The sequence below is a fragment of the Medicago truncatula genome, chromosome 8 (assembly GCF_003473485.1).
Source record: "Medicago truncatula cultivar Jemalong A17 chromosome 8, MtrunA17r5.0-ANR, whole genome shotgun sequence".
NCBI lineage: Eukaryota > Viridiplantae > Streptophyta > Magnoliopsida > Fabales > Fabaceae > Medicago > Medicago truncatula.
In genome coordinates, this window is record NC_053049.1 from 37,003,569 (window position 1) to 37,014,785 (window position 11,217).

At 32.0% G+C, this 11,217-nt stretch overlaps 1 protein-coding gene across 1 annotated transcript; it reads right to left on the bottom strand.

The window, feature by feature from the left end:
* Positions 1-9,753: 9,753 nt before the first annotated feature.
* On the bottom strand, positions 9,754-11,017 carry LOC120577568 (uncharacterized mitochondrial protein AtMg00310-like). The gene is made up of 2 exons (XM_039829163.1): positions 10,621-11,017; positions 9,754-9,872 (listed from the first exon to the last, which is right to left on the bottom strand). Exons 1-2 carry the CDS (start codon positions 11,015-11,017, stop codon positions 9,754-9,756), a joined length of 516 nt encoding a protein of 171 aa, XP_039685097.1.
* Positions 11,018-11,217: the final 200 nt, after the last annotated feature.

The following is an 11,217-nucleotide window of genomic DNA, read 5'->3' on the forward strand; positions in this document are numbered from 1 at the left end:
CAATCGTTTCCCCCATAGACCCAGGTTGACATTGAGTTTAACAAGATAACAAGTCTGCGGTCAATTGAGTTGACTGGGACTAACATTTATTTTTTATTTTTTTTGTTTCGGATAAATATTTGCCACTAAAAGTTTGATAGTTATACACACTACTAATTTTGAGTACTATACTTCCTACAACATAAACTATTACGGCCTAAAAAAACGTATATATTATTTTTTGACAAATCCTAAAACTTATTTAAATCATTAGAAAGAGTAAAATATATGATTTAAGAATGTATAAATCGGTAGTGTCAAAAATTTAGCCTTATAACTTAAAGTATAAATTCCATTAGAATATATCCGACTTAAAAGGTTAGTCTCTGTCGTTGCACCTGTAATATATATGATTGTTAATGTACATATGATTGTTCCACTAGCAGAGGGCGGCAATGGCATATAAAAATGCATTTATGCTACACTTTTAAACATTGCATCACGACCAAGCATTATTCGAACCTAGACTAACTCATCTATGTTGTTGTCATCACTTTCCTTGAACTTAGCCTATGTTGATTTTTAATTAAAATATCACAATACAACTTGCATGTTACAACTTACAACTCTCCCCTTGCAGCCCTCAGATTACAACTTGTTCAAATGGAACAAATATCATTTTAAAATTTGAAATAATAAATAAGATCAATCCTTGTAAAAAGAAAGAGTAAGGGAAGGAGAAATGATATGATTGGAGGAGAGGCAATGCAAATGCACCGGAATGGGTTTCATGACTTGACTTGACTTGAGGTTCTAAACCCAATAAGGTGGGACCCAAATAAAAACCAACAATTAAACTTGTAAGATTGATACTCTTTCCGTCTCAAATTATTATAGTTATAATCGATGAAGTTCTCATATTCCAAAATAGAGATGTATCCGTATTGGATACGTATCAGATATCGATACTTTACGGATACTCGCAGATATATCTACGAAATATCAGAATTAATTATTTAAATTTTAAAAATATATTTTAACAGATACTTATACGATACTCTGCAGATACACAATGATACTTATAAGATACTTCACATATATGTATTCTACAAAAAGATGAAAAGTAAAAAAGTGAGACAATATTGTAAACATTTTGTAGAAATGTATATGATTCAATTTTAGATATGCATAACTAGAATTGTTTTTCAATGAACCACTTAAAATTATACTTCTTGTGGGTGAAGGTAACAAGAGAGATGTGATTCAGTTAATGAACATTAGATAAAATTTGTGTTGAGTTCTTTTAATTAATGTTTATTTTCTTCACGTATTTTACATACATATAAGTTTTAATATAAAATTTTTGTTAACGTATCTTAGCCGCATCGTATCTTAAATTTTGAAAAATTTGTATATTTACGTACCTGTATCGTATCGTACCCGCACCCGTATCCGGGCTTCGTAGGTTATAATCAATCACTTCATTTTTTTCTTAATTATAGATCAATGTCTATTGTTGTATGTGTTGGTGTTTGATTTGTACTTTGTAATGTAAGACCCATAAAATTATAATAACCAAAACAAAAATCCCACTCCCACCCACTGAAGCCGAAAGCCAACAAACGAGAAACGTTGGTGTTGGGGCAAAGTGACTGGAGAGCTAAAATTAGAGGGTCATACTCATATTTCATGAATCTAAATCAATTTTTCATGAATGCAAATAACTGGGTCCCAATTTCTCTAAAACTTTGATATTTTAACAAATTTTAGCCTATCATTGTCCATAATCTACTGGTCCCACTAATAATAGAGGAATGAATACAATGCAACAAACTTGAAAGAACCTTGAAAATGTGGAAAATTGACTAGAAATCAGCCCCCTAACTTTGTTTGTTGCATTGCACCAACAGGAAAAATGACAAAATTCACTCATGTGACCTTAACTTAAGTACCCTTCACATCAATCTAGAGCCGTCAAAAGATTGTTACATACAGAAAAATTCACTATCATATCATGTGCGGGGGTCCGTCTCCAATTGCCACCGTCGGCCAAGAAACTTAGTACATCTTCGGGAAAGTGAGAGCTCACTACTATGTCAAATATGATCATAACTAATTTTTTTAAGTTATAACTAATTTCATGATCAACCATCCAAATAGTATGTGAACCAATGATAATGATGTCTTAACTATTTTATTTTCATGGGTGTTGGTGATTTTCTTTTTTTAACAACAAAAAATATTACTAATATTACATTTAAGGTATGCCGTGAAGTGGTGGCCACACGGATAGCATTTGGGTAACATTGGTCAACCATTCTGACAATCCGACTTTAATTTACTTAAAAGAAAAAGGTAAACGTTACTAATACTAACGACTTTCATTTTTTATATTTTTTCAAAAATAATAAAATTTATCTAATGTCTCCAATTGCATGGGATTGATCAATTTTTTACGGTCTCAAGTCAGCATCATAGTTAGATGCATACACGGGACAACTACAACAATGACAATCATTGTATTTTGTGCATGGTTTATATTACATCGACATTTTTGTATGGTCTATATTGCATCAACTGGTTTGTATGGTTTAGATTTGAATAGACGGTTTCATAATCTAGATTGCACCGATAATTTGTAGGAAAATTATATGGTGAAGTCATAAAAATGACTTTTTTGGTGAAGTTAAATGGTCAATTATTGAACATTTGTGTATTTAATCCATGCCACATCAGATTATATTGTGTATTGCACATTTGTCTATAAGGTGTGTCATTATATATTTACTTATTGTAATTGTGTCCCTGATTAAATCAAAATTAAACATAGATTCTCATTTGTGCACTAAGATTGAAATTCCCCTTAATATTTTGTATGAGGACTAATTTGTAATAAGATAAATTTAGTTTTAAAGCTGTCAATAGCAGGACGTTAGCTGACATGACATCGGTTGTTATACTATTGGCTAAACAAAGTATCTTTTTTCAAAAAAGTCAGTTTTTTGACTGCACCGTAGAAGCCCCTAATTTGTATCATTTAAATTGCATTGATAGTTTCCATGGTCTAGAATGCATTTAAAATATTCATGTTAATGATTGGAGACCAAAATCATTTAAGATCAACCATAATATCTCAACTTTCTGATTTTGAAGAGAAAATTAATTGATGTGGTCAAATTTGGTGGTACAAGAAGGGTGGTGTCCGTATTGACTTTCATTTTTTCTTTATTTTGCTTAAAATTATGTCACCAATTAGAGTTTTGCCTAAAAAAATGTAATTGGGCACTTATATCAAACGAGCGCTTATAAATTTTATAGAACTTTTTGAATACATGTGGAAAAGTTTGTTGTCTATTGCGATTTTATCTTGCTCAATACACAATATTTATTAATTAAGGAAACAAAAATAAATAAATTTTGTATTGAAAAAAAATATTTTTGATCTTTTGAGTTCGTTTGAAAATAACATTTTTTACACTTTTAAAAAATTGTCTACACATTCTTTTAAAAAAAATAAAAATAAATTATCTACACATAAAATGAAATCATTGCAATGTCCAACCTCTCCTTATCCTATACTGATCTTTCGAGTTCATTTGTTGGAAGAAAAGATTTACATCCTCCTTTTCAACACCTCATTTTCTTTGTATCACTGCCTTCTCATCACTTCACTAATATCCCACATCACCCTCTTTCTTCATTTTAAATATGTTTTTGGTCACTATAAATATGTCAACTTTTCGTTTTAGTCCCTCTAAAAAATTTCTTCAACTTTTAGTCCCTATAAAGTTTTCAATCACTACTTTTGGTCCTTATTTTTAAGTTAATTTTATTATTTTTGTAATGAAACTGTGCAGAAATGTGTAAAATATTGTAAAAAAAATTTCCAAAAAAAAAAAATAGAATTTTTTAACAAAACATAAATTTAATATGAATTTTTAACCATAAAATATAAAAATTCATATTAAATTCATGTTTTGTTAAATAATTCTAAATTTTTTTGGGAGAGATTCTTATAGTATTATGAATTTTTCTACAAAATTTTATTCAAAAATATGAATTCTACATATGAGTTTACTTTAAAGGAGGGACCAAAAGTGAAGATGGAAAAGGGACTAAAAGTTGAAGGAAAATTTTAGAAGGATTAAAACGAAAAGTTGGTATATTTATTGGAATAAAAAACATATTTAACCATTTATTTTATTAGTGTTCATATTTTCCTAGTATTTTATTTGGAGTATACAACTTGTTTATGAAAGAATGAATAAAATAAGAGGAGTGATATTTGTACAACTAATATTAGACAACTTTGGTGACAATCAATTTTCTCCTTTTGTGATTAGATAAAAACAATGGAGAGAAAAAGAATAAAAACACATGTGAGTATGAGAGAGAGTTATTTCAAAAGTTATCAAAAATTGGTTGTACAAATATCATTTCTCATAAAATAATGCACACAACTTGAAGGAATAAAATGTGCATTGGGATTGCAGAAATTGGATGAAACATAAATGCGTACAATCCAATCCAATATAGGGTTGATTGATAGCACATGATTGAGGTTTGGTACATGGAATCGGGATCTAACTTATTACAACATAGAATTATGTTTTTTTTTTTTTTTTTTTTTTGAGAGAATGAATTATGCTTTCTTCTAAAATTACACCACACACATGACACATGAAATTAAATCATGAAAAGGAAAATCCAACCAAAAATGCATGTACATTTTTGAAACTCAACAAGATTGCGGTGCCAACAGAATTCGCCTGCCTTTTTGTAACATTTGGTAATTCTTTCGTTTAACTTTTTTTAACTAAACCATACAAAAATTGTTGATCCCATTTAGTCGATCAAAATCTAATAAAAACCATGTTTATTGTATAAATTATTTTTCATGCCTAATAAATTAGAGAAAATTCGGTTGATAGGAGATATCCTACATGTTTTCATAGAGATTGATCAACAACTAAATAACTCTTGAAACTTCGTACCAATAATACAGTAAAAAAAATCCACAATAATGAATGTATATATTTAATTATACGCCAACTTTTTTTTAATATATATGAAAAATAATATTTATAAAAAAGGATTATTGAGAGTATAATTTTCTATTCATAAAATTACAGAGCATGTTATGTGGTGCTTGATTTGCAAGCAAGTTTGGTATCTGAATAACCGTAACTTTTATCAACATGCAACTTGACTATACTCTTCTGTTTTGTGCAACTAGCTAGCGCCGCAAATATAATCTTCTTCCAACTTCCAAGGCACCATTAATTTATAATATTCCTTTAATTTTGTGCAGTTAATTAAATTGTTCTTGATTTGGCCTATGTAGTAAAGCAAGCTGTCCAAGCATGACAATGTTCCCTTTTAACAGCAAAAATATGAAGTATATGCATGACAGTGTCAGCGCATTATAAGGTTAATTAGAATTTTGGTGGAATTTGCCAATGTAATTGATTTATATAGTAAGATAGAGTGAAAAAATTGAAAAGGAAAAAAAAATAGAAGAGGAGAAAAATATTAGAAAATAATATGATTGTTTTTGGTATATAAGGAAACATGAAAATAAAGAGTGAGAAGAAGAAAAATAATAAAAGTATAAAATGATTTAAATATCTCTAAATAAAAAGCACACCACCCATTTAAATATATATATATATATATATATATATATATATATATATACTATTATTTTATTAATATATTCCTTCTAATAAATTTATTTTATTTATTAATATGTTATAATTAAATATTTTAACATTGGGTAATCTCAAATTAACAATAAAAAATCAACTTGATTGACTCTTATTTAGAAATATTATTGTAATTTTCTTTAATTTTATGGTCCCCCATGCCTTTCTTTGGAATGAGTGGGAAGATATTTGGTGCAAGACTTACTATTATATCGTTTCTTCGATGCTTGCAAGTTGCAATGTTTGAACTTTCACATGACTTCATAGCAGGGTAGTAGGATATGCTAAAGATATGTCTTCAACTAGATGTTTGAGATTATGTGGTCGCTTTATAGAAATTAAGGTGATCAAGTTTTATTCTTCTCCCAAAATTTAGTAATACGTCTATCCACTAAGGACTAAACCGCCTGACGGTTTACACAAAAGACCCAAATGACAACATAAAAAAAGTGTTTTTGCGAACATGAGGCCATAATATTGTCGCTAAATGTGGAAGCCGGGAGTCTAGCCACACACGAAGGCTGACGGACTGTTTAGTGTAACATCCGTTTTCCCAACATAAAAATTTCATTTAAATAATCAGAGTAATCCACATAAACGGAATGTCACACTTCTTAAAAATCATAAATATTATAATTAACTAATTTTCCTTCAAAGTTCAATCAACATAAATATTCAAAACTTCGCAGCGGAATTTATTTCAACTTCTAAAAATAGTCTTGGAACGAAGGCCTCATCAAAGCATCTCATAAAAATCCAATTAACAACTTAATCATGTAAATTCATAAGCAATACATAAGGAATAGAAAAGCATGCAACAAAGTTCCCATCCCGTTACGTATCAGAGCACCTAAAGACACACGTGAGAGATAATCCACTCATGACAGCAATCTAACAGCAACTTAAACTCGATTACCTGCAAGTTACTCATACGAAGAGCAACATTTCCAAGCAGAAGGAGTGAGATTTCACATTCAATAATAATAAGCATATAATTCATCAAAAGCATTTAACAACTTAAACTTCATCAATTAATAACATTAAATCTTATTATAATATTTCATTAATAACTCAATCAACTTCTAATTATTATTAACTTCATATTCATCGCATTATATATATCATCACTTAGCACATAATAATCAAATCACAACCATCATCATATAACATCATAAATCATCACATCATAAACATCATCTTATAACATAAACGACACAACATATTCATCATCTCATAATAACATAAACAACACAACATAATCATCATCTCATAATAATATAAACAACACAACATAATCATCATCTCATAATAATATAAGCAACACAACATATTCATCATCTTATAATAATATAAACAACAACATAATCATCATCTCATAATAATATAAACAACATAACATAATCATTATCTCATAATAACATAAGCAACAACATATTCACCATCTTATAATAACATAAGCAACAACATATTCACCATCTTATAATAACATAAGCAACAACGTATTCATTAATATTCCATGGTTTGTCTTTATCAACAACTTCAACAATTCATCAACGACAACGTCAACCTGACAACACAACTACGTGAGAGTACACCACCTCTTATAATACGACAACATAAGAATAGACCACCTCTTAAAGAATAACAACGTAAGAGTACACCACCTCTTAAAGAATAACAACGTAAGAGTACATCACCTCTTATAAACGACAAATAAGAGTACACCACCTCTTAAAGAATAACAACGTAAGAGTACACCACCTCTTATAAACGACAACGTAAGAGTACACCACCTCTCACAAAACATCTGAACATAAACAGTCACCAACAACAGCTTCAACTACGACTTCAACAACTTAGACAACATCAACAACTTAAGACTCCAATACTTTGGAACGACAACTTACAACTTAGACAACTTAAACCAACATCTGCAACTTGATCAATATTCAACAGCAACAGTTACAGCACAAACAATTCTCAACATAACAATATTAATGAAAAACATCAGCAACTTAAACATCATACATTTTTCACATAAGGCATATAATTATTTCACATAACCAACAACATTAATCATCTTAATTTCAGACTCTCTGAAGAACATTAATATTATAAACAACTTTGTTTCTACCCCAAGGACCAACTCACAACATTGGTTAAATACTCTTAAACACCTTAATTGAACTCATAGTACTTATAGTTTTGAGGTTTGGAATTATCCCATAAGTTTTGGATTAACTTAGAAATGGTTATGCTGAATTTTCATAAGATTTCACTAAGACCTCCTTGGATTATTTTCATTATATCTCAAACATCAAAAATCATTTTCAAGTAAAACCAAAGCCAGTGGAAATCTAACACAATTATCTACAACTTTCATGTTTACACCAAAGGCCAATTCAAAACAGAAACGTGTGAAAAAGACGCAAGAACGCGGAACAAGGGATGTTGTCAAAGTGCAACTCGCGAGGCGAGTAAGTTTACTCGCGGTGGCGAGTTGCGACGGACAAATCTACGGGAACAGACCAGTTTTCACTCCAAAAGCCCCAATTTCATCAAACCAAATCCCAAATTTGATAGGAAACTCAACCTATGTTTATTCTACAGCCTGAACTTCAATTCTTATGTTAATTCGAATTACCTACTCTTTAACAATCACTTCCAAACCAAAACCTAATTTCTCTAATCATCAAAATTACCACCTACATCATGTTAAATCCAGTTTTCAGAATTAAAATACTTAGAATTAGAGAAAGTTAGTCCCACTCTTACCTTAGTATTGATGATCGGCGGTCTCTCTCCCTCTTGGTTCTCCTCTTCTCTTGTTTTCTCCCAAAACTGGTTGTACGTGAAAAATAATTCTAAACCTAGTTTCTCCTATTTATCTCTTCCCATCTATTTTATCTTATTTCCACTTAATCCACTAAACTCTCTAAATTCCCAAATCAGCCCCCAAAGTCTCAATATTCTATTTTAATATATATATATACACACCAAATAACAAATATATTTCTACACTAGATAATATAATATAATATATTTCTACACCAAATAACATATAGATTATACTAACAAATAACATAATATATCTACACCAAATAATATATATTATAATATAATATGTTACTAAAACACCAACATATATAGCCAATAAAATAATCAAATAAAACAAATAATTCAAAGAGGGCGTTACATTTAGCCCCTTAGCCTCGACTGAGGGGTTATTGTTCCAATCCACCAAAAAGTATCACATGTTGCTTGGGATCGAAACTAATGTAAGTTTTAAAGTTTATAAACATTACTCACATTTACCTAAATACCCAATGAACTTTTCAACTAAGAAAAAAACGTAAGGCATACACACAAAACCTAAAACGGATAATATATCGAAGGAGTGTGTGGTGGACTTGAGGTTCAAACGCTAATAATGTGATCTTAACTTTTCACCCATATATCACATTTATTATTGTTGATTCCTTACCTTGTTGCCCTAATTTCTTGAAATAGCTTTGTTGTAGTTGTCGGTGTTCTTGTGAGTTTGATTATCTTTTTTTTTTTTGAAGTGAAACATACTTTCATTAGAGCAAAGCTGGAACGCAGCTATCTTGGTTACAAGGGTCAGCATTAGCAGCTGCACTAACAGAAAACATAGAGTTACTTGGAACAGAACCTACCCATAAACCATCTCCCACAACTTTTGCCAAAGAAGCCAAATTGTGAGCAAACCTACCCATAGACATGAGTTCCCTACAATATTGAGCTATAAGTTCAATTGCCACAAACTTGGACCGCCTGTTTATACAGTTTACAACATTTATCACATCAAAGTGAATGGAGACAGAGTTGAACCCGTGCTCAGACGCAACTCGGAGAGCCCATCTAATTCCCAGCGCTTCAGCCGTAAGGGGGTCCATAGCAGAATTGTTCCTCTTGCACAAGCTTAGGACATTCACACCTGCCTGGTTGCAGACAACCATCCCCCATCCGGTAGGTCCGTTGTTATCACAACCAGCGTCAACCAAAATGGAGAACAGAGAGGAAATAGGTTGGTCTGGTTGGGTGACTTCTATCCTTCTAATATTTCTCCGGGATTAGCCTCATTGAATTCATGAACATAGGCCATTGCTTTAGCTGCCAAAACAGAAGGGTTCATCGGTATCCCTTTGAAAACCACTGCGTTCCTTCCTGTCCAGAATTTCCAGAGAAGTGTACAAAAAAACTGGGCACCCAAAGGATCTTGACACGTGAGCCATTCTAAAATCCAATCATGTCACACAACTTGCCTTGGAACATGGGACCCCAAATGCGATGCAAAAAGTGAAAGCTTGAACAATTCACAATTTATGAACAAGTGGTTTGAAGATACTTCCTCCATATGACAGAGAGGACAAAGGAGGTCAAGAGCGATACCTTTCTTTTGGAGATTTTTCCTAGTTGGAAGGATGTCATTTGCAAGACGCCACATGAAGTTTTTAAACTTGCTAGGGATTTGTGCGCGCCAAATCTCTTTCCAGGTTTTACTTCTTTACGGCTTAGACAGGCCCGGTTGCAATCTTGACTTCTCGTCACAAGGAGATGGTACGTCGATCTAACTGAGTACTCCCCATCTTTCTCACAATTCCACACCAAAGAATCTGGCGGCAGCCTAAAGGACAACGGGATACCAACGATTTTGTTCGCAACACTTCTCTCAAAGATTGAGGAGATTAGATCCCTCTTCCATTGTTTAGTGTCTTCATCTATCAAGTCAGACACCCTGGCATCTTCAAGTAAAGAGGTTCTCGAACTGTTTTATTCTATTCGATTCAAGTCCGGTATCCAATTATCTTTCCAAATCCTCACATTTCTCCCATTTCCAATTTTCCACATACCCCTTTATCCACCAAATCACACGCACTCATGATATTTCTCCAAGCAAAACTCGGTTGGTAACCTTCATGGGCAGTCAAGAAAGTTCCATTGGGGTAATATCTACTTTTGAAGACTTTTTCCAACAAAGAGGATTCGCCATTCACAAGCCTCCAACAATGTTTTCCCAACAGGGCCTTGTTAAATTCTCCCATACCTCTGAATCCCATTCCACCATCAGCCTTGACTTTGGAAAGTCTCTCCCAACTCATCCAATGAATTTTCCTCTGGTCATCCTTTGTTCCCCACCAAAATTTGGCAAGCATCGAATCAATCTCCTTGCAGCACCCCATCGACATCTGGTAGCAACTAAGAATATAATTAGGGATAGCTTGAGCTACCGCTTTGATGAGAGTCTCCTTTCCCGCTCTTGATAGAAACTGTTCCTTCCATCCGTTCACTTTCTTCCAAACACGGTTCATGACAAAAGAGAAGATCGCCTTTTTGCATATAATATTTTTATCTTCTACATGCACATTTCGGTTAAAAGGTCTTCAGACTTGTCAAGGTTAACAACTTGACCCGAGACTTGTTGGTAAGTGGTAAAAATGTTAAGAATTTTGGATGCTTCATGGGAATTGTCTCTGGAAAATAGAAGGCTATCCTATGCAAAAAAACGAAT

Coding starts and splice junctions, on each gene's coding strand:
- LOC120577568 (XM_039829163.1), bottom strand. CDS start 11,017: ATGAACCGTGTTTGGAAGAAAGTGAACGGATGGAAGGAACAGTTTCTA. Junction 9,873..10,620: donor TTTCTTGACTGCCCATGAAG/GTTACCAACCGA, acceptor AATTCTGGACAG/GAAGGAACGCAGTGGTTTTC.